This window comes from Corvus moneduloides, chromosome 2 (genome assembly GCF_009650955.1).
Source record: "Corvus moneduloides isolate bCorMon1 chromosome 2, bCorMon1.pri, whole genome shotgun sequence".
In the NCBI taxonomy this organism is placed as follows: domain Eukaryota; kingdom Metazoa; phylum Chordata; class Aves; order Passeriformes; family Corvidae; genus Corvus; species Corvus moneduloides.
Window position 1 is genome coordinate 81,802,003 of NC_045477.1, and position 27,883 is coordinate 81,829,885.

General features: G+C 41.7%; 1 protein-coding gene across 1 annotated transcript; it reads right to left on the reverse strand.

Annotated features, from left to right (window-relative positions):
• Positions 1-258: 258 nt before the first annotated feature.
• On the reverse strand, positions 259-27,883 carry SLC15A1 (solute carrier family 15 member 1). The gene is made up of 23 exons (XM_032100089.1): positions 27,604-27,883; positions 24,152-24,174; positions 21,074-21,158; positions 20,849-20,990; positions 17,985-18,104; positions 17,731-17,830; positions 17,397-17,487; positions 15,721-15,804; positions 14,534-14,616; positions 13,297-13,383; positions 12,181-12,270; positions 10,846-10,890; positions 10,717-10,746; positions 10,507-10,595; positions 9,236-9,317; positions 8,342-8,467; positions 6,880-7,029; positions 6,419-6,468; positions 5,674-5,784; positions 5,431-5,527; positions 4,859-5,005; positions 3,918-4,025; positions 259-2,935 (listed from the first exon to the last, which is right to left on the reverse strand). The coding sequence occupies exons 1-23, from the start codon at positions 27,605-27,607 to the stop codon at positions 2,747-2,749; spliced, it is 2,133 nt and encodes a 710-aa protein (XP_031955980.1). The 5' UTR covers positions 27,608-27,883; the 3' UTR covers positions 259-2,746.

Genomic DNA, 27,883 nt, shown 5'->3' on the forward strand with positions numbered 1-27,883 from the left:
GATTTTCCCAAACCTCTTCCTGGTGGTGGAGGACGGTTTTACTTGTTACTTCCCCTTTGACAACTTGTCTCCCTTTCACACTTTAACTGGCTCCTGCCTTATTTTCTTACCAATATTGTAATCTCTGCACAATGATCAGTGAATATTATGCTAAAGTACAACATCAAGCTGTGAAAGAAAAAGGGAAAAGTAAGTTGTAGAGTACGTATCTGTGGCTTGCAATTGCTTCCAGGAAAATTTTAAAAACTAACAACTTTGAATAGACACTTATCTGTAGTTATAGCCAAGTTTTTTTCAAGGATTATGTTGCTAATCAGACAATTTTTAAGAACAGCAAATGGCAGAGAATGGATTAAAGTAATTCAGAGAATATGACATTGAACTATTTTAAGTCAAGTGTCATTAGGCTGAGGTAAGGGGGAGCATGGAAAAAGCATGGAAGCTTTACAGTTATTTATAATATTATTAAGCATACAGACATGCACATTCCTGTATCTACCTGGCCACGCAGAGTGCAGATGGGACTGCTAGAACAGAGTTTCATATTTAACTACTCTTGCATTTTTTAAGGGTTATTGTTTGTTTAAGAACTGAATTTAGAATGATCAACTGTTAATTTGATTGTGTTCAGGCTGTCTTCTCTGTAACAGAAAATTATATGCAAAGTAATTATCAGCAAGTCTGATAGTCCAGACAGCAGCATCCTAAATGAAACACTGTCATATTTAGCAGTTAACTGCACCTCTTAATGCTTAAAACCAAGGAACTGAAAACACTCAATTTCAGCCCAAAGACCAGTTGCCTGCACACGGCTTCTGGACACAGTCACAGCAATGCTGACAGGAGCTACCTGGGTAGGCACGTGGATATTTTAATTACTTAAACCCCTGCTGAAAATGAGATTAAAATCTTGTCACACACAACCATCTCCATTCTACCTTACAGGTAGTTTTCATCTCATCAGAAAAGTTCCCCATCTAATTTTACAGTATTATTGGCTTTCTAACCATAAGCCACATCCATCATGTTGTAGACAAGTTACTGGGCTTGCTAAAGCATGAAGTTCCAACAGCTTATGGTATAAAAACTAGACACATGACCTGTATTCCAAAGGGAAAAAAGGTAGTGTTAAAATGCTAAATAAACATTTCACCTGGCATGGACAAAGCAGTAGGCAGAAGATGCTATTCTGTTGGGATACAGTTAGGAGATAATTTATTTTGCCTCACTTACATGGCAGAAGAAAAGCTAGTCTGCCATAAATAAGCTGGTATAAAACTCCCTTAACTCCTCAGAGAGTGACCGAGAGCCAGATGCTCCTGTGGCTGTTACAGGAGACCCTCAGTTCCATTGGCTGGGGGACATGTGTATCTCAAATCCATAGGAAAGGTTATCCCCAGATGACCCTAGAGACCAAGAGGGGATTACTGCCTATGGGATAACAGAACTACCTCTAACACAAGCAAAGAGTGCCTTGGACTTGTCTTCTCAAACTCCATTTGTAACTGTCTTCATGGGTGAGGGACTCTGTGCACATGGACACCTAGGTGCCAGCAGCTCCAGTGGGAACAGGGATCACAGGGGCCCATGCACCGGCAGTGCGAGCAAAGCACCCAATTGCTTGAATACGGATGTCTGTGTCACCACTTGAAAATACCAAAATAGAATTGCTCTAAAATAGGATAAGAATATTGGAAGACAGGTATCAAAGCAGCTGAAAGTCTGGCCAGGGTACTGGAGGGGCCAGTGAGTCCAAGCTGGTGGGAAAAGTGTAGCATGTAGACCTTAAAAAACAAGAATTACCAAAACAATATGCAGATCACTGGCACTCCATTACATGGAGCACAGGACTACAGGAGCAGGTCCTGCTAAGCAGCAAAATGTAGTCTCCCCTAGCATAAATTTGGTAGGTGTTAGGGTATATTAAGATAGAGAAGACCAGCACTGATCCATTAGCTTTAAGTGATGGAGCCTGTAGACAAAGGTAGCAGAGAGGTGGTATCGAGTTTTGTTAACATGCAACTGTAAGCCATATTCTTAAAACACTTTCCTTATTTTGTTATAACACAAGTTTTATTGCTCTTGCTTGTTCCAAAAGTCATTTGCTGTTATCAGTTTACCTGAGTGGACACTTCTACTATTAATTAAAGACATAATAGGAGTTAAATGGGTAGTTAACAGGCAGATAAAGCACTACATCCATGTCCAAGTTACTGCCACTTGGAATATAGACAATATTTTAATCTGATCACTGCCAGAGCTTTGCTCCCATTATCTGTAAGGAAGTATAAAAGAATTTAAGGCACATGTGACCTGCTGCTTTCAAGTAACAGTGATGCGAGAGGGATCATGCAGAGAGCTTGGTTTCCATTGCTTTTTCTTGACAAGTCTTGTTTCTTTCATGATATAAAATTGAAATGCAGTATAAAAATACTTCTTTTCACAGGGTCCAATAGTTCCAAGTCTAATTTAAATATTCTAATGCTATAATATTTAAGACTGAGGTACATTAAGAGTGCAAATTCTGCTGGAGTTTCTTCAGGATACCACATTCAGTACAAGAGAGAGACTAATATTTTCCTATTGCTTCCCTAGGGAGGCTTCACTTTAAACTCAAACAGTTTTGCATAGTGTCTCTCACAAGACATATAATCCAGAGGTGTGATTACTGATACCCTGATTCCTCTGACTGCAGGGAGAGTGAACAGGATTTCCATCATTTACAGACACTCCTTGAGTACAGCTTTTACATTCGAGAATCAGCTTCAGCTTCCTTTTCATTGTCATCTTGATCCTTCTTGTCTTCTCCCTTTTTTTCCTCACTGAACTGGGCCTCAATCTCATTTGGATCAACATAGGTATAAAAAGAAGCCATGATAGCAAAGATGATGCAAACTACCAACAGCAAGGCAGCAAACAGCACATACTCTGCCCACTGTAAAAAAAAAAAGCAGAATTTATCCATCAATATTCATTTGTCAAGAGTATTACACCATTTTAGTATTTTCAGGAAGTAAACTCAGAATGTGAAACAAGTATCATAACAAGTATCATATGGCTTACAGGACTAAGTGTTAATACATACAATACATATTAAAGCAACTCAGAATTGAGGCTCTTTCAGCTATGCTATCTTCACTGAAAAGACAAAAGTTCTGTGAATGCTGAAGAATTCTGTAACATCCTTTTCCTGGAGGAACAGGGAATTGAATGAAAAACTGAGAAGGAAACTCAGCCCCCTCCTTTTGGTCAGATAATCTCACTCTAAACCAGGCTGGCACTGGTTCTGCTTCCACTTAGACATTTTTACTGCTGACCTACTGACCACAAATGTGGGCAGAGATCAAGACCAGAAACCCTACCTGAAAAGCCTCAACATCTCTGTTTCATGTTCTTTCTGATTTAATTTAGCTGAAGTTGGGGACTGCCAGACCTATTTCAGAGACAAGCTCTTCCCTCTCTCAGAGAGCCATTTTAATTCATTACTGAGCACCACTAATGAACAGAAAGTCTTGTATGAGTGCTCTTTACCAGGATAGCCACAGTTTTAATGCCCCAAATAATGAGGGATGAAACCAGTGGAGCCAGAAGAAGGGATGTGGCAAGGCTGTGATATGCAGGTGAAGGCTCATTAGCAATTAACAGAATTTTGGTAGGCTTTGATTCTATTAATGCAGAATTTCAGCTCAAAAGTTCACAGACTTTCTACACCATGAGAAGAAATTTACTGCAGAGACTCTAGAAACTGCTGCTTGCAAGCAAAGGAGCCTGACAGCGAGAGTTAAGGATGGCAAACGCTAGGCAAGTGAAAACCTTTGCTGAAGAACTATTTGTATTATCTGCCACGATTCCCCCCTGGATTAGAACTGCTTTCTCACAGTGTAACATAACAGCACACCTACTGCTTGCATGCTTACCTGCTTGTCGAGTTTGGATGCCCCAGCCACGATAAGGACAATTATGTTACCAACAGCCACAGTCAGCAGCCATCCTGCCTGCAGCACTGACTTCATGTTAGACGGGGCCTGCAGAGACAGACATTTGAGTTTCGGCGTTATCACTTATTTTATGATGCACTTACTGCATTCTTTACCTTATAATGAAGACTGTTTCTCTGCAGGGAAGAGGATTTCTTGGTTTGGGAGGTTTTGGAGGCAGTTGGGGTTTTTTGCGTGTTTATTTTTTGACATTAAAAATTGCTAGAGAGCTAAACGGGTCTGGAGAAGGCTTTGAGGAACAAGAGACCACTAGCACACTGACTATAACACCTTTTACTTTATACACACTGAGGAACTAACAGGCGTATTTCACATCTCAGTAACACGTGGCACACATGACATGAAGAGATTGAGTGCATCACCTAGCAAGCCATGCCTCACAACATTCCCATCACTGCAGTTTCTAGATTCCAAATTAAGAGAAGAAATACACACAGCTAATAAACTGGAGTCAGAAGACAAAGGAATTAAAAGTGTATAACTAAACTGCTAATAAAGGCTGTATGGAGTAAGCTGGTGTGGAGATAAGATGTCAGGACTTCCTGGTTTTGCATTTGAGAGCGTTTGGTTTTACTGCAGCAGGACAGTTGCACTTATTTTCAAAGGAAAGATATATGCGAGAAGGAAATTTGAAGACTGGTAGTCAAGTCTTCAAATGACAGAATTCAGCATAGCTTCATGGAAAACACCAAATCCTAGTGAAACAGGACCAACTTGCATCAGCCTATACAGTCCTACTAGGGAGCTGTGAGGAATACAGCTGATCAAAGCAGCAACACAGAACCACCACTTAAAAACAAGAGGTCACGGAAGATGTTAACTTGCACCAAGATGCTTAACACAAGAAGAGAAATGCCTACCTGTGAGTATGAAAACTCCAGCCCAGTGACAGAGAACACTACTTCTCCACATGTAAGAAGAAAATACTGAGGAATCTGCCAAGCCATATGGACTGTATTTGGTGCAATATCTTCGAAGTATGTTACATTAAGATGGGAGCCAGTACACTGGAAATGAAAATAGCATATTAGGAGCAGTAATAATGAGTGTGCACAGTAAAGGCATTCTAAGCAGTTCTATAAGCATATAGAAAGTTCAGAGTAAATAATAAATGTTGCATATGAAGCTCTGCATACCTAGTCGTAAAGCATAATTTTTTTACAGCCGACTTTGTGCAAATCTGTAGTGTCTAACAGGGCTAAAGATTTAGGGCCATTAGTGGTGACCATGAATTCTTGCATTGCTATTATCATAACCATCATTATTTTTATACTTAACAATGGTTTCATGTTCCTGTTTAACATAGGAGAATTCTATCATATATACAATTAAAGACAAGGGGAATAATTCTGCAAGTGTTTTTTTCATTAAAGGAAAGTATCAACACGGAAAGTAATTCTATATTGTCCATCCAACAACAGTGGCAACTCACATCATTAACTGAAATGGTATAGGCACTGCCATATCCAAATGTCTTTGAAACAACTGTACAAGTGGCCAGAGGCATTGAAGCGTTAATGGTAAATGACCTGAAAAAGAAAAAAACCCAGACCCCACAGTTCAGACCATAGGTGTAATCAATTGTGTGTATTACACATTTTAAAAAAGCTCTGTGCCCTTTTCCCAAGGACAAGTATATCTAAGAGATTAAATTAGGGTAAAAGAAAATGCTTACTTGTCTTGTTTTGTAATGACGCTGTAATTACTGACAGAAAGAGGATCCAGTACTCCAAAAGCCATGCCATCCATAGTAACATTGACAGGAAGAGAGTAATTGTTTATGAACCTTTAAAATGGAAGAGTGATTAAATACTACACAAAACATGCATAAGTCAAAGAGTACAGGTTTTACTTTTAATTATATTTGGGCAGCACAACAAGTATCAAGTCTACTCATTTAACACTTCTTTTTTTTTTTTTAAATCAGTTAACATTTTGGAAAGAACTCTTAATCTCTTAAACTGTAGCTAATACAAAAAGGAAGTTAGACCCCCATCAGCCCACTACCTTAGGAGAACACCAAAAGCAAGCTGATGCTACAACCAGTAGGTGATGCATCTGCAAGTGGGAGATGTAGAAGAAAAGCAGAGAAGGCAGAAGTAGGAAGATACTTCTTATCCAAGATTTAAAAGGAGGTATAGATATGTAATTTACGCCATTTGTCCAGTAAAAAAGTCTAGGCAATGGAACGAAGCATACACTTCCATTTTTAGCTAAATTACACCCAAAACAGGTGTGCAAGATAACTTAAGTGGATCACAACTCAGAAGTCATAACATCCCCTAAAACATCAAGTGACGTGTCCAGCAAGAGGTGTGTTCCTACAGTATAGAAAACTATGTTCAACGAGAGTCCACCCAAAGAAAGATTGAAGAGACAGTCACACTACTGTCAAAATTTTGACACAAAAAAACCTCTACCTGATGAGATTTTTTCCTTCTTCTGGTTTTGATGTAACATTGTCCCATATCTGGTGGAAGAGACCATTATCAAGCTGTGTCGATGGCATCAGAGAACAACTTAAATATGTACTATTACACAGCAGTGGGAGCTAACAGAGGTTTCAGAGCAGGACTCCAGACCTTCCTCTTTAGGATCCTACTAGCACACACATCTACTAGAAAGCACTGTATGACCATGCATCTAAGTCTTGGTGAAAGGGTAGTTGTCAAGGTAAATAATAAATTGGTAACTTTTTAAAAATTATATCCTGGTGTACTCTCTACCACTCACCAGCCCTACTGGTACAGGAGAGACAAGGAGAGACAGAAAACAAGACAAAGGATAAAAGCCATCCAGAGCTTGTCCTCTGAGCTTCACACACTCCACAAAGATAGCGGTCAAAACATTGATGTACGTCTTAAGAAATAAGCAGACTTACCAAATGGGAATTGATGTCAGATCCATTCCCTTTAAATGCCAAAGTGTAGCGTTCTCCATCTAGCAGATCCAAAGGCACAGTTTTATTTCGAGATGCAGACATTATGTGTAATGATTTCAGCTTAGAACTCTCAAATGTCATGTAGGGAGTCTACAAAGAGAAACAAATTGCCATGGGCTTCTGTGCAACTGCATATTTGTCTACACTTTTGTGAGAATGTTATGGGCTCTGGGGAGGGTCAGAAGTTTACACACGTGTTATTTCTGAAGTGCCAGAGATCATGAACATTCCCTAACTTTCATTTTTGTTAGGTTTTCTACATCAACCATTAATGCCATTTGATCATTATTTTTTATTAATTTAATTTGTCACTCAAGCTTCAGAGTTACATGAGCTTGCCACAAGCATTATGGAATAGCTGTTATATTTTCCTATTTCTTGCTCCAGATAAATCAGGCTTACCATAACCATCAAGTAAAATTCTATTTAGCCAAAGAGGTGGCACCAGCATAAGCTGCGATGCAGTGTTTTCCAAAAAGCAGAAGTTATATGTTTTATATATTCAAAACACATTTAATCAACATAAAATACTTAAGCCATTAATAAACACATTTGTGCTACACTAAAATAAGCCTTTTGTTTTATAGGATTATCAAAAGCACTTTATAATCCACATCTGGATTATAAAATGTTTGTAATAGGGAATAGAGTATTCTATACCTTTCATTTTCTGGTATGTACCATGGTTACATCAAGACCCTGTCAGTATACAGTTTGGGTGCCCTTATCTTCTCCTCACACCTCTGCTTCCATGTGAGGCAAATTTGGAGGAGGTTGGAGTAGGAGCTTTCCTCTTCAAGGGAAACAGAACTGCAGGCTATCAGAGAACACACTTCCTAACATCCCTTATCAAAAGCATCCATCAGAGGCACCACATTTTGCTGTCAATAGAGCTACCAATGCTGTGCTCTATGAGAACCTGAAGAAGTTCTTTGGCAGCAAAATCTGAAGCTTAACGTGTGATGTAGCCACAGAAGAAGCTCCCTGTTCAGGTAAGCCATCCCTCACTGTAATAGCAGTGACTCACTAGAGCTGAATGGACAGTTGCTGAAGAAAAGGATTGCTCTTAAGAAATTGAATCTTTTTAGCAAGAGGGAAATTTTCAACTAGTTCCAAGTCACTGTTAAGTTTTTGAAAGCTTCTTGGAAAAAAACCCAGTCTTGTCAAAACAAACTAGTAATACATCAAACACTGACATAGTTACCATTTCGTCACCCACTGTGTTTTCAGTAACAATTCATTCCACAATACAAAGAAAAAAAAACATTTAAATTATTAGAGTAAAAAAGTCCGAGAAAATAATCAATTTTGAACCATCAGTTAAGAATGACTTTGACTTACTCCATTAGATTTTTTTTAGTTTTAATTAATTTTTTAATATTTTTTATCTGCCCTTACTTACCGCCTCATTAGGTGCTACATCCGTAGTCGGAAGCTGAGGCTGGAACTGAACTGTTGCAGGAGCAGCACCTAGATTTATTAATCTGACTTGAGTTTGCTCAGCTGCAGGGAAAACAGGAGAGGTTTTCTATAGGACAGAAAAAAAAATAAAATCAGTGCCCTAAGTCACATGGAAAAAATTGCTATAATTACTGTAATCTTTGTTTTTTCATGTTGAAGATTGGCATTTGCCTGCTGATATGTGATTGTCTGAGGGATGAAACTTGAATCAGGATTTTTACTCGTCTCACAAGCTGCCTTGGGAAAGAAATCTCTCGTCCACATCAGACACCTCTAGACAGCTATTCAGATCTTGGGTTGCAATGGATCGCTGCCCAGAGGTGTTGCAATATTCCAGCTACAGGGGAAAGCTTAATCTGGTTCAGGTATGGCACCTCCCTTTAGGGCAAGGAAGGTTAGGGGAGACAAATCCTTCATTCGACAAGTGTCATCATTGCTCATGCTGTGATGATGCTTCCCAGACTGTCACACTTCACCTCCGGCTTAAATACCAGAAGAGGTCAAACATGCAAAGCAGCCCTCTGGTAGGCCAAGCAAATGTCTAGTTTCCAGCTTTTAGTCTCAGTTTAAAGATTGATGTTGCCTTTCATGCATGATTTACATTAACTTCAATGTGATGTTTTGCAGGATGGTGTTTGTTGCTAGTCAATTTTACTATGCTAACCACAGTATTGCAATATAGTTCCACTCCTGCTACTTCTATGCTTATATGATTGGCTCCAAATTTAGGAGTCTTCTTTCTGGTTCAGTTTCCCCTTAAGCACACCTTTTTTTCCTGAATTAACAAGTAACAGCTAAATATTAATAGTAAATACTCGCATGTGGCTGAACTTACATCTATTTGCACCTGCACAAGAGCAGCAGCAACAAAAGCCATAGAAGCGAGGAACATCCCCACAGTCATCTTCCTCAGGGGCCTAGTACAACAAAGGACACGAGAGATTTAAGAGAAATGATAATTCAAAGCTTCAGCTGCTTGTTTTCTTTCCACTCTGGGAAACTCAAATGGCCACAGGTAGCACATTATCACCATTTGAAGGACTGATGTTCTTACAGAAAGTGTTCTGCTAAGCTGGGTACCTCTCAATTCATAGTTACACTGCCAGGAAATACATCTTTCCTGCAGCATCTTAACCTGTTATTCTGCATCTGCTGGGCTCAAACATTGACTGACCATAATTATCAGGTTCCTGAAAAAATCTGTTCTTGCAGGAAGTAAAAAACCCAATCCAGTACAGTTGTTAGTGGTAAAACAAGAAAGAGACAAGAAGATATGCCTTTAAAAAAAGACTAACAACTTGTCTCCATATTCCTATGTTTAAATAAGATTGAACAAAAACAGTCAGGGAAATTTGTTGAATTAGGAGACATCTACTGGCATTCAATTAAGCTGTAAGGATAGATTTAGAGTAAATATTTCATTTGTGGCATCATTTATCCAGTGTAGAATGTCCACAAATGAATGACAGTATTTCCAGCACAGCACACACCCAAGAATTTTCAGAGCTATATGGAAAAACAGCATTGCACTGTAGCTCTCTGAAAATTGTTTTCAGAACCGTATTCTCTTCTGCCTCTCCAAGCACTCTTGCAAGTGCTAGCCACTTCATTACCAACACTGAAAAGTAATGTGTAATGCCCCCCAAGCTCCACCTAGAAGTATCCAGTGAGCCAGACTCCCATCTGAGACTGAAGAGCAAACATCTCGTGTCTCAGTTACTTTTAAGCCCAAAATTTGACAAATGCTAAGGATGTACGTTGTATTTCTATTCCCTATTCTTCAGGAGGGAGAGGGGGTAGACATGAGGGATATGGAAAACAATCAAGATCATCTCTCCTGCAATCAAAAGATTTTGTCCCTAATTGAAAAACATTGTTACTTTACTATTAGCTTCTCCTCTTCTAATCTGTGCTGCCTCTCCATACCAATGGGAGTATTCTGGGTTTTTTATATTTTCATTTCTTTAAAATATTAACCCATTTAAAATACACTTCTATTTCCTCCTTAGCTGACTGCTTGCTCTTGTTACATTAGGGCTGGAAGAGCCAGTTAAACAAATGACTAAAATGAGCCTCTCTTGAAGTCAGATAAAGACATCAACTTACGTAAAATTGATCTTGCATTTCTTGATTAAAGGATAAACCAAATAGTCTACAACTGGGACCATTATAACAATCAGGATTGGATTCACAATCTGGGGAAGATGAACATGAGAAAAAAAATCAGTATTTCTCAAAGTGCTTTTTTTAAGTAAGGGCAAGATGTACATAATCTTTCAGAAGTACTTGAAATTGGAACATAGAAAATTAATGTACCTGCATTTGGTCTGGTTGAACTAGAATACCCTGGTGAAGAAAAAAATAAATAGTTTTTAATACTGTGGCAACAAATAAAACTCATCTGAAAAGTGTTAATTAAAAAAAAAGGAATAAAAAGTAACCTACAAAATCCCCATTCATTGCTGTGGCTTGCAGTGTCCATCTTGACCCCTTAATAAGAGAAGAAAAAATTAGATGTCACAGTAAATCAATGTTCTAAAGTTCAATTTGAATTGTTTGCATAAGTCAAGTGTTGAAAAAGACATGCAATGGAACAAAAAGTAAAGCTAGCTTGCTATGGGAGTATTCTTACTCTGCAATGTAAACATTTGAACAAAGCGAGTCTCATGGCCCATTCCAGTTCATTTACTCATTTTGTGAAATACAGCAGAAAATAACTTAGATGCAGAAATCAGCTGGAGAGAGGGCAGGGACATCCTGTGCAGGGCACTGCCGCGTGCTGTGCACAGAAGCCACCCTGGGGCCCATGTGCCGCCAGCCTGAGCCCAAGCAGCCCACACCTCCCACTTGTCCAGCCTTCCTTCACACAGCCCAGAGCCACCGGCCAAGCCAGGGCTTGATCTGCCTGGAGCCCTGTGCCCCAAAAACCTGCCTGTAGCTGAGACAAGCGGGGCTGACTTTAGGCCTGAGCCCAGGATGAGACAAGAACGCTACCGCTGCATCTGTGGCGAGAGCCTTCAGCTACCCGCGACACCCCACTGTCCGAGATGTGAGTTATGACCCATGTAATGAGTATTGACCTCTGAATTTATAGCAGAGCTGCCTAATTGGAACAGGTCACACTGACAGCTACAGCTCACAGGCACTAGACTGAATCAGTAGGATACAGGGAGTCTGGACCAAACTTCCTACTGTCTGACTTGGATGAGGCTTTCAACCCCTGGTTCTCCTCAAGCATGTTCCTAAATTCATACTTCAATGCTTAACTATGAGTTAAGCTGAGTGTTGCTTTTGTGAGTCTTGAGCACCCAGTCCACCAAGTGAATGGGAATTATAGGCTTATACTTCTGCTTGAAGGTGTAAGGTATTTATAACAAGGTATGAGTGATTAAGCAAACTGGCATTCAGATAACTTGAAACCTGGTTCTCCAGATCATTTACACTAGGACCCTAAATTTCATCTCACAACTGACAATTGAAGAAACATTAGCGCTAAGAAAGCTTTAAATTACTGTTTCATCCCGAGTCCCAGGCTGATACAAGATTTGGAGAGGCCTGTCACTGAATCTGTCCTGGGTGTGCTCAGATAAATTGAGATTGCCCCTGGCTGCAGATCATCCTGTACTGATGTGACTCAGGAACTAGTCTTTTGCAATAAAACCAGGATAAAGAATTTGTTTTTCCACACTCCCATAGGCACCTTTTATGTCTGGTGACTTCAGAGTACGTAGAGTGACATGGTACAGCTGTAATTACCAAGCCAAACAATTTCTACTTTACCTGCTGGTCAAAAAGCGCCCAGAACATGGGGAGAGGGATGTAAAGGAAAAGCACCTTCAACACCATCTTAGTTTGAGCAATCAGTTGTTTCTGCAGAAAGTAAAAATTACACAAGAGGAATTGGTTTAAAAAAAAAGAAGGGGGGAAAAAAAGAAATTCAGACTGCTACTCACATCGCAGCAACACGTAAAGACCCATCATGTCATGTTTACCCACACATTAGACTTTGCATGTTGTGGGTACATCTGATGATCTCTGTTAAAATAGTACAAAGTCTGCTTGTGTGTGTGTGGGAAGGGCTGCTGGTTAAAGGTCACTCAGAGAGACCTGAGCCTCTTCGCATGCACACTGATGGCAGCATGAGATCCAGCACTTAGGTGCCATGTTATTTTTCTAGGAAGGAGGCATTTGAACGATAGGCAACTGAGGAATTTCACATAGGAAGAAAGCATAAAGGCAAAAGGAAGATAAAGGTGACAGGCTATGGTTTGTGCTGCCATTGACAACAGGGTAGAGTGGACAGTAGGCAAGGGACAAGTTGGGAACTATGGGATACAAGGCTTTGAGAGTCATGATGAGAAATCATACAGAGGCTGGAGAGGATGCAGTGTTTAGCCACTTAAACTGAAATTCCAAAGCATAAATCTGATGTTTCATACCAAGACAAGTATTATGGCCCTGTGCATTGACCATGACAGGCAGCACCATTTCCCTTTTCCCCTCTGCAGTCATTACACCAGCGTATTTTGTTTGAGGCCAGTTTACCATGAGATACAGGAAGTTGAGAAGGAAAGATAATGCCTGCTATTTTCCTAACCAAAACCCTTAAATGTTTGTATTTGTTTGGCGAGGGAAAGTCTTTTCTTCATCTCCCTTGAATTTCCCTGGACAGCCTATGATTACACAGAGCATTGACTCACACAGCTCTGCTTTCTCCCAAGGAGCTGAGGTGATAACCTGCAATGCCACGAGAGCACGGAAGTTTGGCCAAATCAGCTACTGAATGATCCAGAAGCCCAAAACTATTTTCCCAATGCATGAGGCAATGGATCAGAGCAGACAGAGAAGCTGAGGGTCAGGGGATGTCAGAGCAGAGGAGGCTCTCGGAGTACTTACATCATACTTCTCACTTGCCCAGTCTAGCCAGTGTTCTCTCTTGGGGAACTCCTTGCTGCGATGCTGAAACCTGTTTTTGATGGCAAACTGAGGAGAGACAGAATTATGCTTAATGTCACTACAAATATTTAAAACGCAGTGAACTGTTTTGTCATTAGAGATGATGCTCCTGGCTTCTTGGGTTTAGAGGCTGCTAAAGGTGACTTGACTTCTGTTAAGTGCTCCAATCATCTAGGGGAATATTGTTTTTAAGGCCTCACACTGCATATCCAGCAGAGCATGCACTTGGGGTTAGGTGGACCAAACAGCTCAGAGCAGTCTCTCTCAGCGTGGGTTGCTGCTAGGAGCTGCAAGATCTGCCCTCTTCAGACTTACTTATGTACAACAACAAATAGAGTAGTGTCATATACACAGGTTTTCAGAGCTGAATGGCTGTAGGAAGACATTTTACTGTGAGAAGCTGCATCTTGTAACTACGTCTCACACCCTGACACAGAATATACACAAATATAGTCCCAAAGAACTCCTGAGATTTTCTGCACATTATAACATGCAAGGCCGAGCTGGGCCTTAGGAGCAGCACTCTAAGCAATGGCCAAAGTCACCTACAGAGATTTGCTTTTGACAGTGCTTACAGGATAGGTAATAGGCTGGGCTGTATAAAGCTATCAGATCTGTATGGATAATGAAGAAGCTCATCCAAGAATAAATCTGATCTCAAAGTTGAGGCACTGCAAAGTTGGGACATGCTGTGCTTTTTATGTAGATTCCACTCCTTTCTTCGCAGGATGACACTGATGTGCAACCCCCCAAACTTCCTTAATACAGTGGGGACCAGTAAACCTCTGCATTGTAAATAAACAATCTTTTAATAAGGAATAAGTCTTTGCTGATAAGATGTACTGATAGCTCTGCTCTTGACTCAGCTCAAGGCACGTTTGTCTCTTTCTGCATAAAGGTGCACAAATGTGGAGGGAATGATTCCCAGAAGCTGGGATAAGCTTTTACATAACACTGACACCTTATTTTGTTTCTTTTGCGTATAAATTCACACATAAATCAAGATATGCATAAAAAGACAGTCTAAATCTGAAGGTGTCAGTAAGAAGCCTTCTGTAATAAAGTAAAAATCTTCAGAAACTTTCCTCATATTAAGACAGATTTCTGATTTAGGCACATTTACAGAACACTTTTAAGAATTGCTGCCAAGGATTTGGGGAATGTAAGCAGTACTTACCCCAACACATTTGGAAACCTGAAGCATTATATTTCCTTGCGGTTTAACTTTCTTGTACATTTTGCTTCCAATTACAAACACAACTACAATAGGCAAACAGAAACCAAAATCAACTCAGGATTAAATTAAAATAGTAACAAATATTTTGGTATGGAAACTAAGTCAAGGAGTTAAATCAGGGTGGGAATAAGCCTCCTAAGAAATTGCCTATTCACATGCTATCATACAGTAAGATAAATCAAATTAATATGAGCAGATTGCTTCTATTCAAGACAAAAAACTAAACCTGGAAACTCTTATGGTTAGTGCTCAGTGGGAGGTTGTCTCAATTAAAGGAATAGTCAAAAAACAAAGACCATTTAGGATCTTGACTCTGGCCTTGCTGTAGAAGCTCCTTTTCAGGAGCTCAGGATGCTGCACCTCACATCACACAGGAACATACAAAGCTCTGCCTGAACTGCAGGACTCACTAAGGTGTCCTGTGCTCCCAGGCCCAGGCACATTGCCCAGCCTCATTGTCCCACATGCAGGGCAGGACATGGGCAAACCCCCTCAGCCGCTGTCCAACCTGGGCTGGGCTCATGGGCAAGGTGAGGTCACTGGTAGCCAGGTGGGCTCCCAGTTAGGACCTTGAAGGACCAGGACCATGAGGGATACTGTAGTACATCATGGCACCCCCAGTTTCTTGGTCAGCAGTAAGGCTCAGGGAGTGACCTGTACACAGCCAGTAAAAATGCAGGTGTTTGAGAAGTATTGATATATCCAGTATTGTCCTCCAGTGCAGGGACAATTACCTCATACAGTTTACCATCCTGGACTAGAGATAATGTCCACAACACACATTTGCTGCGAGTTCTTACCCTATATTCAAAAGATCTATTTGTACACAACAGTAATCCAAGAAACATAGGCAGTAATTTACATCATGTATAGAATTTGAAGATACATTCATGTCTCACCCCAGCCCCATCAGACTCTCCCAGTAAATCAGTCTCTTCTGTAAAAGCGAGTGCTTCAGATTAATCCCACCCACCTCCCCACCCAAGAAAAAAATTTAAGTGAAAAATTGCAGAAATGATCAGGTACTGGTAGAGGTCAATACCTGGAGATTTCTATCACACTTTCATTATTCTGAGATTGTTATCATCTAATTACCGAGGCAACAGGATGGCAACAGATTCACCTACCCAAGGCAACAGCCATGAGGATAGCAGGAACTCCAAAAGCTAGCGGGTAGCATCGTTGTTTGGAATGAATGCCACACTCCGTAGCTGAAGTAAAAAGTAACATCAAATAAAAGTCCCAGTCAGCACAGCTGATGTTTTCCATGTGGTTTCTGTTCTTTGCATTCACTGTTAACTCATGGGGAAACAACAAACCTGTCTGCTGACATCCTCAGAGTGGAGGATCAGTATTCAACTTATCTTTCATTATTGAAAAGGGGAATTACGTGTCACAGAATGGTTGAGGTTGGAAGGGACCTCTGGGCATCATCTGGTCCAAGTGCTCCTCTCAACTAGGGCTACCTGGAAGTAGTTGTCTAGGACTGTGTCCAGATGGCTTCTGAGCATCTCCAAGGATGGAGACTCCACAACCTCTCTGGGCAGCCTGTGCCAGTTCTTGGTCACCCTCAGAGTGAAAAAGTGTTTCCTGATGTTTCCTGGGTACCATCCACTGAGAAAAGCCTGGCTCCATCCTCTGCATTCTTTCCCATCAGGTATTTTTATACTTGGATTAAATCCCCCTTTGCCTTCTCTTCTCCAGGCCAAACAGTCTAATGCCTCTCAGGATCTCCTCACAGGAAAATTACGTCTAGATTTACACTGGGACATGAAGAATTACACTAGAAGGGTCAAAAGCATGTCCTTAGTGAGAAAGGAACTAGAGTACAGAAGTTTTGGGATAACTTCATAAACAAAGATTCTAGTAATGTAAGTGTCACTTGTTGAAAAAACATCCCAGTCACAGCCCCCTCCCCTCCTTGGCATTAGTCACAGATTTGACTATAGAATTCAAGCACACATCCTAAAGTCATGCTCAGAGTATGAACATAGCTACTAGCAGTATAAAATAAAAGACTAAACAAAATTATTACATTCTTCACCATACTTCTTCTAAGAGGAGAATTAGAGAGTATGGTTTGGAAAAAAATGTTAGCTTGTGGATAATTCATGTCTTGATTAAATTGTATTAGTCTACTGGTTAAACCTTTATAGGAAATAACAGTTTATTACTTCCCTCAGCTCAATTTGTCATTTTTTTCCAAGGTATTTTTCACCCTGTATCAGCAAGGAAGTAAACCACACGCTGTGCCATATGCATCTCTCCTCCCTTTTTTGGGAAAGGATAGAATTTGCATTAAACAAACATCTAAAAGTCTTCTACAGAGTCTTTTCCAGTCAAGAAATCCAAAGGCCAGAGTTTCAGCCCAGTGCTTTAGGGTTATTCCAGAATTCACATGCTGTTTCCTTTCTTTTGAGAAAAGCAGCCTTTTGAAACTGCTAGCAAGTGCATCCATACAGCACCATCTGTGCAAGCTTGCCACAGAAATCCATATGCATATAGGTTAGCAAATTGCTCAGTTTTGTTTAGGATCATGATATTCTTTATAAGCAAAGGAGAACATAGATTTCTTATTTAACAATATGAAAAAATATTTATTTTGTCACATGGATAAATCCAGTTTTAAACTGGCTTGTTTTGAGAGTACCTCATCTCCGAGAAGCTGGATGACACACTGAAGACTATTTGCTAGATAATGCCAGTGTGTCAGAGAACAGAATTTTAATTTAAACCTTACTGGACTGCAATCCAACACTCCTTTTCTGATGTTTAACAATTGTAAACAAACATGTGACCTTACCTCTGAGATTTGGGGTGACTATAGTCGATAGGAGACTTCCAGCATTAATGGACAAATAAAAGAGAGAGAAGAAGGTCCTTCTTTGCTTTTCCTACAGTAAAAACAGAAAGATGTTTAGAAAGGCTTAGCCAGAACCACATTGATGAGCCTGGATCAAAAAATCAGCACCTCAGGTTTCAAAGTTCAAGACAAATAATTAACTAGCTCCTTCTTCAGCTCCCCAGGAAAACCTGCAGTAATGCACCTGCCTAAATATGTATATTATTAGAGTACTATAATAGTCAAACTTTAGTTAGAGTATCAGTATAACTGAAAATCTGAAAGACATTGTTACCTGATCTTCTTCAAACTGATCTCCACCAAATGCTGACACACAAGGTTTGATCCCACCAGTACCGAGGGCAATAAGGATCAAGCCAATCATTGACAGAGCACTGGAACAAGGAGAAAGGAAAAAAGAAAAAAAAAATAGTTTTGTGTTTATTCTCAAAGCATACGTAATAGAGTGGTTGAAATTCAAGTAGCATAAATTTAAGTTGTCCCATCCTTCACCAGCCTGGGAAATAAAAGGTGTACAAGGCAACTCACATGTGCAGTGCTACACTATCGGGAGAGCCATCCTGGTTGTGATCTGTCAGGTCATTTATGGAGCCCACAGACAAGACTGTCTGCCCAATTGTATAGACAATGGACAGGTAGACAATGGTCCTGTTGTCAAGAGAGGAGATACATTTTCTTAGATATGTTAACACAATTACACACATAAAATGCACACAGATAATTACACAGATAATGCAGACTTTTGTTTATTTTAAAGATTTGTGGCAATGAAAACAATTAGCGGATACAATAAATTATGGACTGAACTTGTCAGAAGCTGCTATAAAAATCTGCCCACACACCACTGCCACAATATTTCTATTCTTTTCATTATTATTATTTTAGGTAGCCTTATTTAATTAAACAAGGCAAGATGACAAATGGATTCTATAGGGATCACTAGGTCCCAGGAAATACTTTCATATCTTCAGTGGTTGGCTTTTTACTAACCAACTCGAGAATGCCATTTTCATATTTTTTATATGGTGAAGATAAATGGACTTCTCTTCAACACCGGAAGATGCAATTTACACTGATTTAAGTATCATTAAACATTCTCTATGTTATTTTATATTTTAGTTGCAGGAGTAAAGAAAAAAGAAAAATTAAAAACCTGCTTCAAATGTGAAAATTGCCCTGAAATACTGTTTTGAACAACAACTCTATACCCCTACTCCCTCGGCTGTAAGTGTACCAACATTTTTACACTCAGATCAGAGTGAGAGCAGCACTGAAGAGTGCATGCTGCAGGCTTTCAGCCTGACTTCTCTGCCAGGAGGCGCCTAGGATGGTAGTATTGCGTAATCACCAGCCCCCACACCTTGGCTTTACGGTCCAATCCTCTTTTCTGTATGTAAAAACATACTCCCTTTTAACTTTGTTGGACCTTAAGTACGTGGCTGTAGTTTAACCCACGTTCACTTGTGTCCTTGAGTGGACCTCCGTTCAACAGATGTGGGTCTCCAGTTTGGAGAAAAATCAGGAGAAACCCAATGCAATGATGTGAAATTATTTTAAAACCCAGTTTTCAGGAGTAGTCCCAAACCCAGTGCAAGGCATGACAGTGAAGGACAATGCTCAAAAACCTAGAACAATCCGACTACTCGACATAAGCAAGAGATCCTCACAGCAAGCTTGGACCAGCACCCTGACACAACAGGGACATTGACCAAGTTACCCTCACTTTAAAACAAGGCTGTTGTTCTCTGATTTAAAATTGCCCTTGCCTGTAGCAGAGTAAAAAAAAAAAAAAAAGTCCATAAAGCGGGGCAGCGATGAGTCTGCTGTTTAATGATATTTAACAGATACAGTTGAATGGGTTGGTTTTTGAATAGCGCTTCCATAGTTACTTTAATTACCCAACAACCTGGGAAAAAGTTTCCAATTGAAGTTGAACCTGAGCTGATCAGGAGAGAAACTTCTGGTTTTTATTTGTGAGGCTTATAAGCCCACTGCGAAGACTTACATAATTGGCACTGCATTGATGACACACAATTTAAAAAAGTAATTGTGATTTCTGTACTATTTTCCCCACGATTTTCACAACTAATTTCAACAAATGTGAGCAGGTCCCAGCATGCTCTTTGACAGACATCACACAAAGTACGTGAACTGTGGAAGATTTGAGTCTCTCCTTTAAGAGTGCTTAGCAGTGCTTAGATAACTTCCTCATCCTCTTGTCATCATAGAATTTTTTTAATTCTTGTTTAAGCCTTCCTTGTGACACCTTGCATTAAACCCTAATGCTGTTTCCTAAAGCATGTTTTTTCTTGTTTAAGCCATCCTAACAAGCTCCTGTTAAAGGTCTGGGCCTTTCAGTTGCGGCACTGGCATATCCAAGTACCAAAGGAGAAGAGATGCAAGGTCTTCAAAGTTTCATCTTGATAAAACAAGTAAAAGCCAAAATAAATTTTAAAAATAAACCACAGCATCTAAACAAGCGAGTACACAATATATGTGTCCTGCAATCTGTAAGACATCCAGCTAGTTGCAGTGAGTTTGCACTGCTCAGAGCAGCTGCACAGAGCACACAGGGACGGCCCTGCTCATAGCCCTGGGCTCCCAGGGGCAGTCCCTACAGCAGAAGGCAACAGTGCCGCTGACTGCACAGCACATCTCTAATCTCTGGGAGACCTTTGGCAAGTCTGCTCACATTCATGGCTCATAACCCTCCATAAAATCTTTATTATGCTTTTTTTCCGGCAAAGTAAATACTTTTAGAATCAAAACATCAGTAAAGGAGAGTGAGATAAAGCTGTTGGAAATAATCTGGTTACATTTCAAAGCACTTCAGTGCTACTATCCTGACCAACTACCCTGCAGTTAAAAATACAGAAGACATCATTTAGAGAAAGAATTGCTATTCAGTAAGACCTCTCATGGATCTGTCAATTCTGAAATCACACAGTATTTTAAAACTTTTTCTAAGGCCCACTTAACACCAGATAACACAGAAATTCACTATTTCAATGGCCACTTGCAACAGGTAAGGAGACTGTCCTATGTAATTATAACCTCCAGTATCTATTTTCACAGCTTGGTGAATAGTCTCTTTAGTTTAGCTTACATTTTGTCCAGGTGAGAGGAGAAACATGCAGCCTGCTGGGGAAGCATGCTACTACCCTTAACCAACTAGCAGAACTGGAACTTTTGTTGATTCACAGCGCAGTTGCAAGTCTGAGCTGAACCAATTAAAAGCTCAAGCTTTGGTGAAATAAAACAAACTACCCTGGAGTAGTCAACAGCAGTTCTGAAGCTGTTGTTGAGAGCTGCTGTTTTTGGTGGTGGTTTAAGTAACACTGATTTCAGGTGAGCTTTCAAGATCTTTGGTTACTTTCTAAGGAAGCACTTACTTAAATTTCCCCAGCCAAGAGTCCGCAATGATTGCTCCAAGGATCGGCGTCAAGTAACACAGAGCAACAAATGTGTGGTAGATGGCAGTGGAAAAGTTGTCTTCCCAGTGCAGGAAATACTTGAAATACAAAATGAGCACAGCTGTAGGAAGAACAACAAAGCAACAGGTTACAAACCCAAGTCAGGCCTGGGTAATGGTCAGCACAAGGAGACAAGGGACATACCTTTCATGCCATAGTAGGAGAACCGCTCACAGAACTCATTGATGACGATGAAGAAGATGCTCAAAGGGAAGCCAAAGCAGAGCACCTGGAGGTAACAGACAACGCAAGCTCAGAGCTGCGCAACCCAGACTAACACTCTTCACTGCAACCCACAGCCTAAGCAAGCTCAACGTGGACTCAGTGGGAGTGGGTAGGTACTCAGGGTCCGGAAGCTGCACAGGCTTCTGTGGGATGACAGTAGTTTACCTGAACCAAGAGTCAGTTCTCACTTTCCCATCTTGGTCCCCAGAGGTCTGCACACTTCTTATCTGCCCTTTGCAAGAGCCCTTTAGCAGTGCTATAAATGACCTTCAAGTGCTGCACAATGCACATTTGATGTCTCCAGCACCTAACCCTTACTGCAATCTAGACTGGTATCTAAAAATATGCAAAAAGCCAATGTTTTTGGAAAAATAAAAAGTCAAAACCCAAAGCCAACCAAAAACGCACAACACCAAACGCCTGCAGTATACCAGCTAGAAGTTCAGGACTATTTTTAAGCACCTGTAGTTGAGCCAAATAAACATTTAAACTTTTCGTTCAAGCAAATCTCTCAGGAAAACTCCTTATCCTTAAAAATGCTCTGCTTGATGAAGAATCCTTCATTTCTTCAGACCTAATGATAGAAGGGACTTTATTCGTAACCTAAAATGGCATGGCATTGGCTGCCAGATTCACTGAGCCTTCACCTGCTGCAGCAGGCATGTCCATGGTCATCATCATGCAGCTCGTGACACAGTTTGTGCCATTGAGACAATGTTTAAAAAGCATACATCAGGTACAAATCTGATATGGTCACCAGAACTGGAAGTTTGTCTTCTGATCACCTACTTGTCTTAGTAGATGAATATATGATATATTCATTAATTTCTATTAAAATTAATGGGAATGCAACTTAAACATAATACTCCCTTTTAACCTTTTTAAAATGGATTTAAACCTGCAAGTAGCAAAGAATCAGATTTTGAAGACGTTTCAGAACATTGCAGAGGCAAAACAGTTCTTCTCCATGCTCCAGTTTAATTTAAAAATGTCATTGTTTGGATTACAAAGGCTTAGGAAATAAACTAATCTGTATTTCATGTGAAACAGGAGGAAGTTAACTTTGCAGCTCAAAAGGAAAAAACCTTAGATAGGGAAATCATGCCTGACACAAGTAAATTGGAGAGCCAGTGTCTCCAGCAAAGCCTCAACAAACAGAATACTTGGAAACTTGGGAGCTACAACAATTTTTTTGGGAATATGACAAAAGAAATGAAAATAAGAGAGTGGCAGGAGCATAGTTGACTGATCTGACTCAGTTGTGAGGATGCCTGAGCAGCTGGAAAAGCATTGGCCATTGATGTTTGCAGAACCAAGTACTTACTGCATATCCTACCCATGGTTTGATAAGCAGGCTTCACAGGAAACGCCCAGTCTCAGCTGAGGCAAGTTCTAGGTGGGACTCCTCTAGCTTTAGAGTACACAAAATTTGAGCCGTACATACAAACTTGTCACTCTTGATTTATCACATCCTCCATGGGCAGAAAGAGGTGTCTCCAAAGGAAGATCATTCACATCTATCCCAAAATTAGGTAAAATTCCCTTGAAGTTACCCATTTCCTTCAGCTGAAGGCAGCAAGAGGTTTGGACAACTACTCCCAACCTGGACACAGGTGTTGGTGGACTGGAGTTCACACAGAAGAAGGCTTTTTGCCCTGTCCACACAGCATTCCCCTAAGCCATGCAAATGGTCATGGGATGGAGAGCCACACACTGAAGTTTTGGTTCAGCACATGTTAAGTTAGTTAACTGAAACAGTAACCCAGGCTGCATGACTCGTAATTGGGAAGAGCCCAGATGGAGAGGAGAGAATGTCTGCTCCTGAAGCAGAACAAAGAATTCCCCATGTCTGTCCTGCCTACAGGAAAAAAAAAAAAAAAAAGACAGACCAGTCCTGGCCCAGGAGCTGGTGGGACCCATCTCCACCTGAATTTCACAAAACCTCACTAAAATCTTTTGACCACTTTGGGGTTCTCACAAACCTCCCAAGTGTTTTGCCATCACCCTACCTAATACCTTATCCTTTAGGAGGGTGTTACATGCTGGTCTGGGGAGGTCACAATCCAGCCAGCCTAGATTTTTGTTTCAAGATACTGGTGCTTTTGTGCCTGGTGGAGCTGTCCTGCATTCCCATGCTGGCACAGCAGCCCCTGGTGGGTTTTTACTGGCTGCCCCCAAACTGGAGGGGATCTGCATGTCACAGCTGGAGCTGAGCATGAACACAGGCATGCAAGAGAAAGCTACTGGGTCCTTCCCAAGGTGACAGGCCTTCAGCTTTTCCAAGATGCTACAAGCAAGAGGAGACTATGCAATTAATGCTTGCTAATACATGATGTGTACTTGTCCTTGTTTTGCACTGTACTGTCTTCTGTTACAGTATAGACGTGCCCATACACACATTTACCAAAACCTTGTCTGTTGTTGCCCTCATTGGTCAGGAAGTGCTGGATCCACCACCAAACAGGTAACCTGAAGGTTATGTTTTATAATGCCCTCTGTAACCTTGCCCTGCCCTGGGCATGCCACCACCCTGCTGCACAGCTTTGACTTTGGCTGCTGAGGAAGCCACTAAGACGAGGGAAAGTCTGTGGAGTAAAACCTTGCAAGATAAGAAAAGCAAAGGCAGAGATAGGGTTGCTGAGACACATATCAGTAACAGTTCAAAGATTCAAGAGTGGTGGATGATGATAACTCAGCCACAAGAAAGATGGGCTCCAGGGACCAAGCTCCTCCCACCAATGTCTGCTCAGTCAGCAAAGGCTCTTCAGACATTTTATCAGGGTGCTGAGCACACTAATGCTTAGCTAGAATTTAATAAGTTACTAGGCTGCTTTTGCATGTGTTGGCCAGTAAGTCATTATATTGTATACAATAATGTATACATTTTATGTATGTTTATGGAGTGATTTTTACTTTGGGTACTGCTAACATTACCAAAACAACACAACCCAAAGAGAGTCAGTAGAGCAACTTTTTATAAGGGAAAACAATACTTACCGACTTGCCGGTAGTTTTTCCACCTGTGGAGGGAAAAAAACCAAAATACAAGTTAATGGCAACTTTTAAGTAATACTCCTTTAAAACCAATGGAAGATTCAAAAAAGGTTCAACTCTAAATAAACAAATTAAATGTAAACACAGTGCTGGTCAGGGTGAGTACATTTTCAGTTTCTAAAAGTGAAAGTTTTCATAGTTATTAGGCAAAGCTTCCCTTGATAGCCTTTGGGTTTTTAGGGTGTGCATAAAGTCATACACTGCCAGGAGAAGCTCAAAAGGAATGATGAGTCAAAGCATCCCATGGTTGCTCACCACACATCATTCAAGGTGGTGGTAAACCAGCCACTCAGAGATGATGAGTCCTGTTACAATTCACTCTTGGGGATGTTACCTTAAAGACAAGTCAAGATTAAGGAATAGGCTCAAGATGCCCTGCCAGGGATGGAGGTCAAGTCCTGAAAAGGGACTTTTAGAGGACTGAATATACAGCCCCAGCTCTGTGATCCACGTTAGCAGGCATTCCCAAAACCTGAATCTTAACCTGGGAAGACCTGGAAGAACAGAGAGGTCCCACTGAGGGCAGGAAGAGCAGACAGCTGCTTGCAGCCCTGAAGTCACTTCCAGCTGCTCTTGGCAGGCCCTCTCCCCTGGCAGCACTCCAAGTGGAGTCCTGCAGGACTTCCTCAGCTCAGGAGACAGGCTTGAAGGCTGAGCTTTCACTGTGTCAGATAATGGCCCTATGCCCACATAGTGGGGATGCCAACATTTTCCATAAAACCACATGAGCAAACTCATTGTCATTAAGATAAGACCAAGTACAAGATGTGAACTTTGAAATCCCTCCTTGTAAATCAAGTCTGCCTATAATATATCTCTATAAGAAAAGTATGTTTGCCAAAATCATTATTTTGTCCATAGTTCACAACGGATGAGAACAGCTGACAGCAACACTATAGTGTTTGACACAATACTAAATAAGGTAATTTCCAGAAATCACTAAAACAGATTGTTCTGATTCTTTCCTTCACTGCTGTGGACAAGTACCTTCACAACAGAGACAGTAGTATTATGCAGGTGATTTGAGAATATATTTTCCTAGAGAGCAAGCAACATTCTGAAAGTGCTAAGACACCCAGTTCAGGGCACACGCAGGTACACGAGTTATTCAAGTTATCGGCAATGCCCCTTCCACAACCCACACGAGCAGACACACTGAAGGATACCAAGGTGTTACCAAGAGCCTATCTTCCTATCAGCTCCTTGGTTATTTCCAGTTGTTGGCCTTTCCAGCACATGTGCATCACACTGCCAGTTTTTCATGACATGTACAGAGAAGATCAGTCTGGGCAGCTCACTCCCATCTGTTGGGCAAAAATTATCTAGGATCTTGTTGTTGGTTGGGTTTGGGGTTTTTTCTGCTTTCCTGATGGCAAAAGTGTCACCTCTGCAACAAACCTTACACAGAGGACATCACAGAGGCAATTATTTTTAGACATTGTCTGACTTCAATGTTTAAGAGACACAATTATTTCCAAACATTTTGACTTTACCCCTCTATTCTCCTTTTACAGAGACAGTTGGGGAAGCTCCAGATAGCATTAAAGCCAACCTTTCAACACAGGCACCTAAACTAAATAAGGACTCCACTGTCAGGCAGCTTCAGGGATTGACCTACACAGCACAGAACACCCAACATTTTGCATCCTTTTCAGTGATAATCTGAGATTTGCTTGTGGCATGTTGGAGCAGTCACTCTTGAAGGGGCAACCTTCAGCCTCTCTTATTCTTTGCCCACAAAGAATGACCTGCAGAACTGCTCATTTTCACCACAAAGCACAGAAGAGCTCCACATTTTTCAATATAAAGCTCTCAATGCTTGTGCACTTTGTATTCCCTTCAGATACATAATATTTTTTAAGAAATATAAAGTCAACAGCCACTCAGTTCTTGGCTTCAGCACCACATCTAAATAATTATCAGCGGGCCATTCTCTCCTTCCCAAACTTGCAGGCCAGGTGGGGCAGGCTTACAGCTCCAACCCCTTCCCACCAGTGTGGTTCCTCCCCTGGAGTCACAGAGATGTAGTGGGATGCTGCATCCCTTGCAGCTCACAGTCCGTGACACAAAATGGGAGCACTTTGCCCTGCTCCATGCAGCCATGACAGCAACTCTGCCTGGATGAAATGCTTCTTGTCTGTGGACACAATAAATCTGTACACACCCATACTGTCACCTGGGATGTTTCTGGCTCCAGAGCAAGCCTACAGTCCTGACACCTGACTTGGGGCACAGACAAGCCTATTGCCCCTGCTCCCTGCAGCAGCCTTACAGCACCTTCACAAGGATGCTGCTACCATCAGGACATCCCCCTCCAGGAGTCCCTGTTTCATACCTTGCTATTCCAAAAAACACCAACACAGAAACTATCCAAGCAAACCTATAACGCAGCAAGCCTGATATTACATGAGCACACCCAGCTGCATCCCATTTCTTTCTCTTCGCGGAGCTATCACCATTTTCCTGGTTGTCTGCTCAAGCCAGCAAGACCCCAGTTAACCCCTGGGCAGCACCACTGACCAGTTCTGCCTGCTCATTACTACAGTTGCTTGTCCCTAGAACACAGATTTCCTTGCTGAAGATGCAATGGCACTTTCTTGGGTTGTTTTTTTTGGGGGGGGTGGAGGGCAGACATTTCAGGTTCCTTCCCTCTGTGAGATAAGGTTTCTCCAAGCCCAGGAACCGCTTGCTATGAGAAACACCAATATGCTCAGACAGACACTGAAGGACCAAAGGTCCAACAAAGGGCAATGGAGAGAGATACATCACAAAAAAATTATTTTTTGTACATCTACTGCTCAGTGTTCCAGTTTAGACAGGAAAAAAATCTTCAGAATTTATTAGCTAAATGGGTTCTGCCCTTATCTCAATCTTCCACCCGTGTATCTGTGTTTTTAAAAAACACTAGGTCAACCCTAGGTAAACACTCTCGATGAAAAAGCATTATTTAACATCTGCGAGATACACCACACTTCTGCTCAGATCTTAAGCTCCACATGCCTTAAAAGTGTAGTGTAGGGTAGACCTTACCCGCCAGGGGCTCAGCTTAAAGAGCTTACAGAGACCGAGGCAACATCACTCGGCTCTCACTCGGGTTTCAAGGCAGGGTCATGTAAACCAGGATAAAGCGTTGCCAGAGGGAGAACTGCCCCGGAGGAAGAGGTAGAGACGCAAGAGTGCCCGGGGACTTCCTCAGACCGACACCGAGCAGCAGAGCCAGCCCTGGGCGAGCAGGACCCTTGGCCATGCTGCCAGCTCACAGCCCGGCACGATCACCCGGCTCGGAGGGAATCGGCTTGAGGATCCCGCGGTGCTCATCCCGGGGCGGCATCCCTCCCGCGGGCCGGGGACCGCTACCCACTCCGGGCTGCCCCATCCCACACCGCCACACCTACCCATGTCGGCGGCGCGGTCCCGCCGGAGCGCTCGGGGCTGAAAGACAGAAAGAAAGGCGGGAAAGAGGGAAGGAAGCTGCCGGGGGCGGCCGGGCTTTAAGGGCGGCGGCGGGGCCCCGCCTGGCCCCGGGTGGTGCGGGGCGGCGCCGCACAGGTGTCGGGGCGGGGAGCGGGTCACTGTCGCTGGGGAGCCATCCCGGGGCTCACTTGGCCCTGACCCGCCACGATCCGCCCGGGCTGCCCGAGCGCAGCGCTCTGCGGCGCTCCTCCCGGCCGCCTG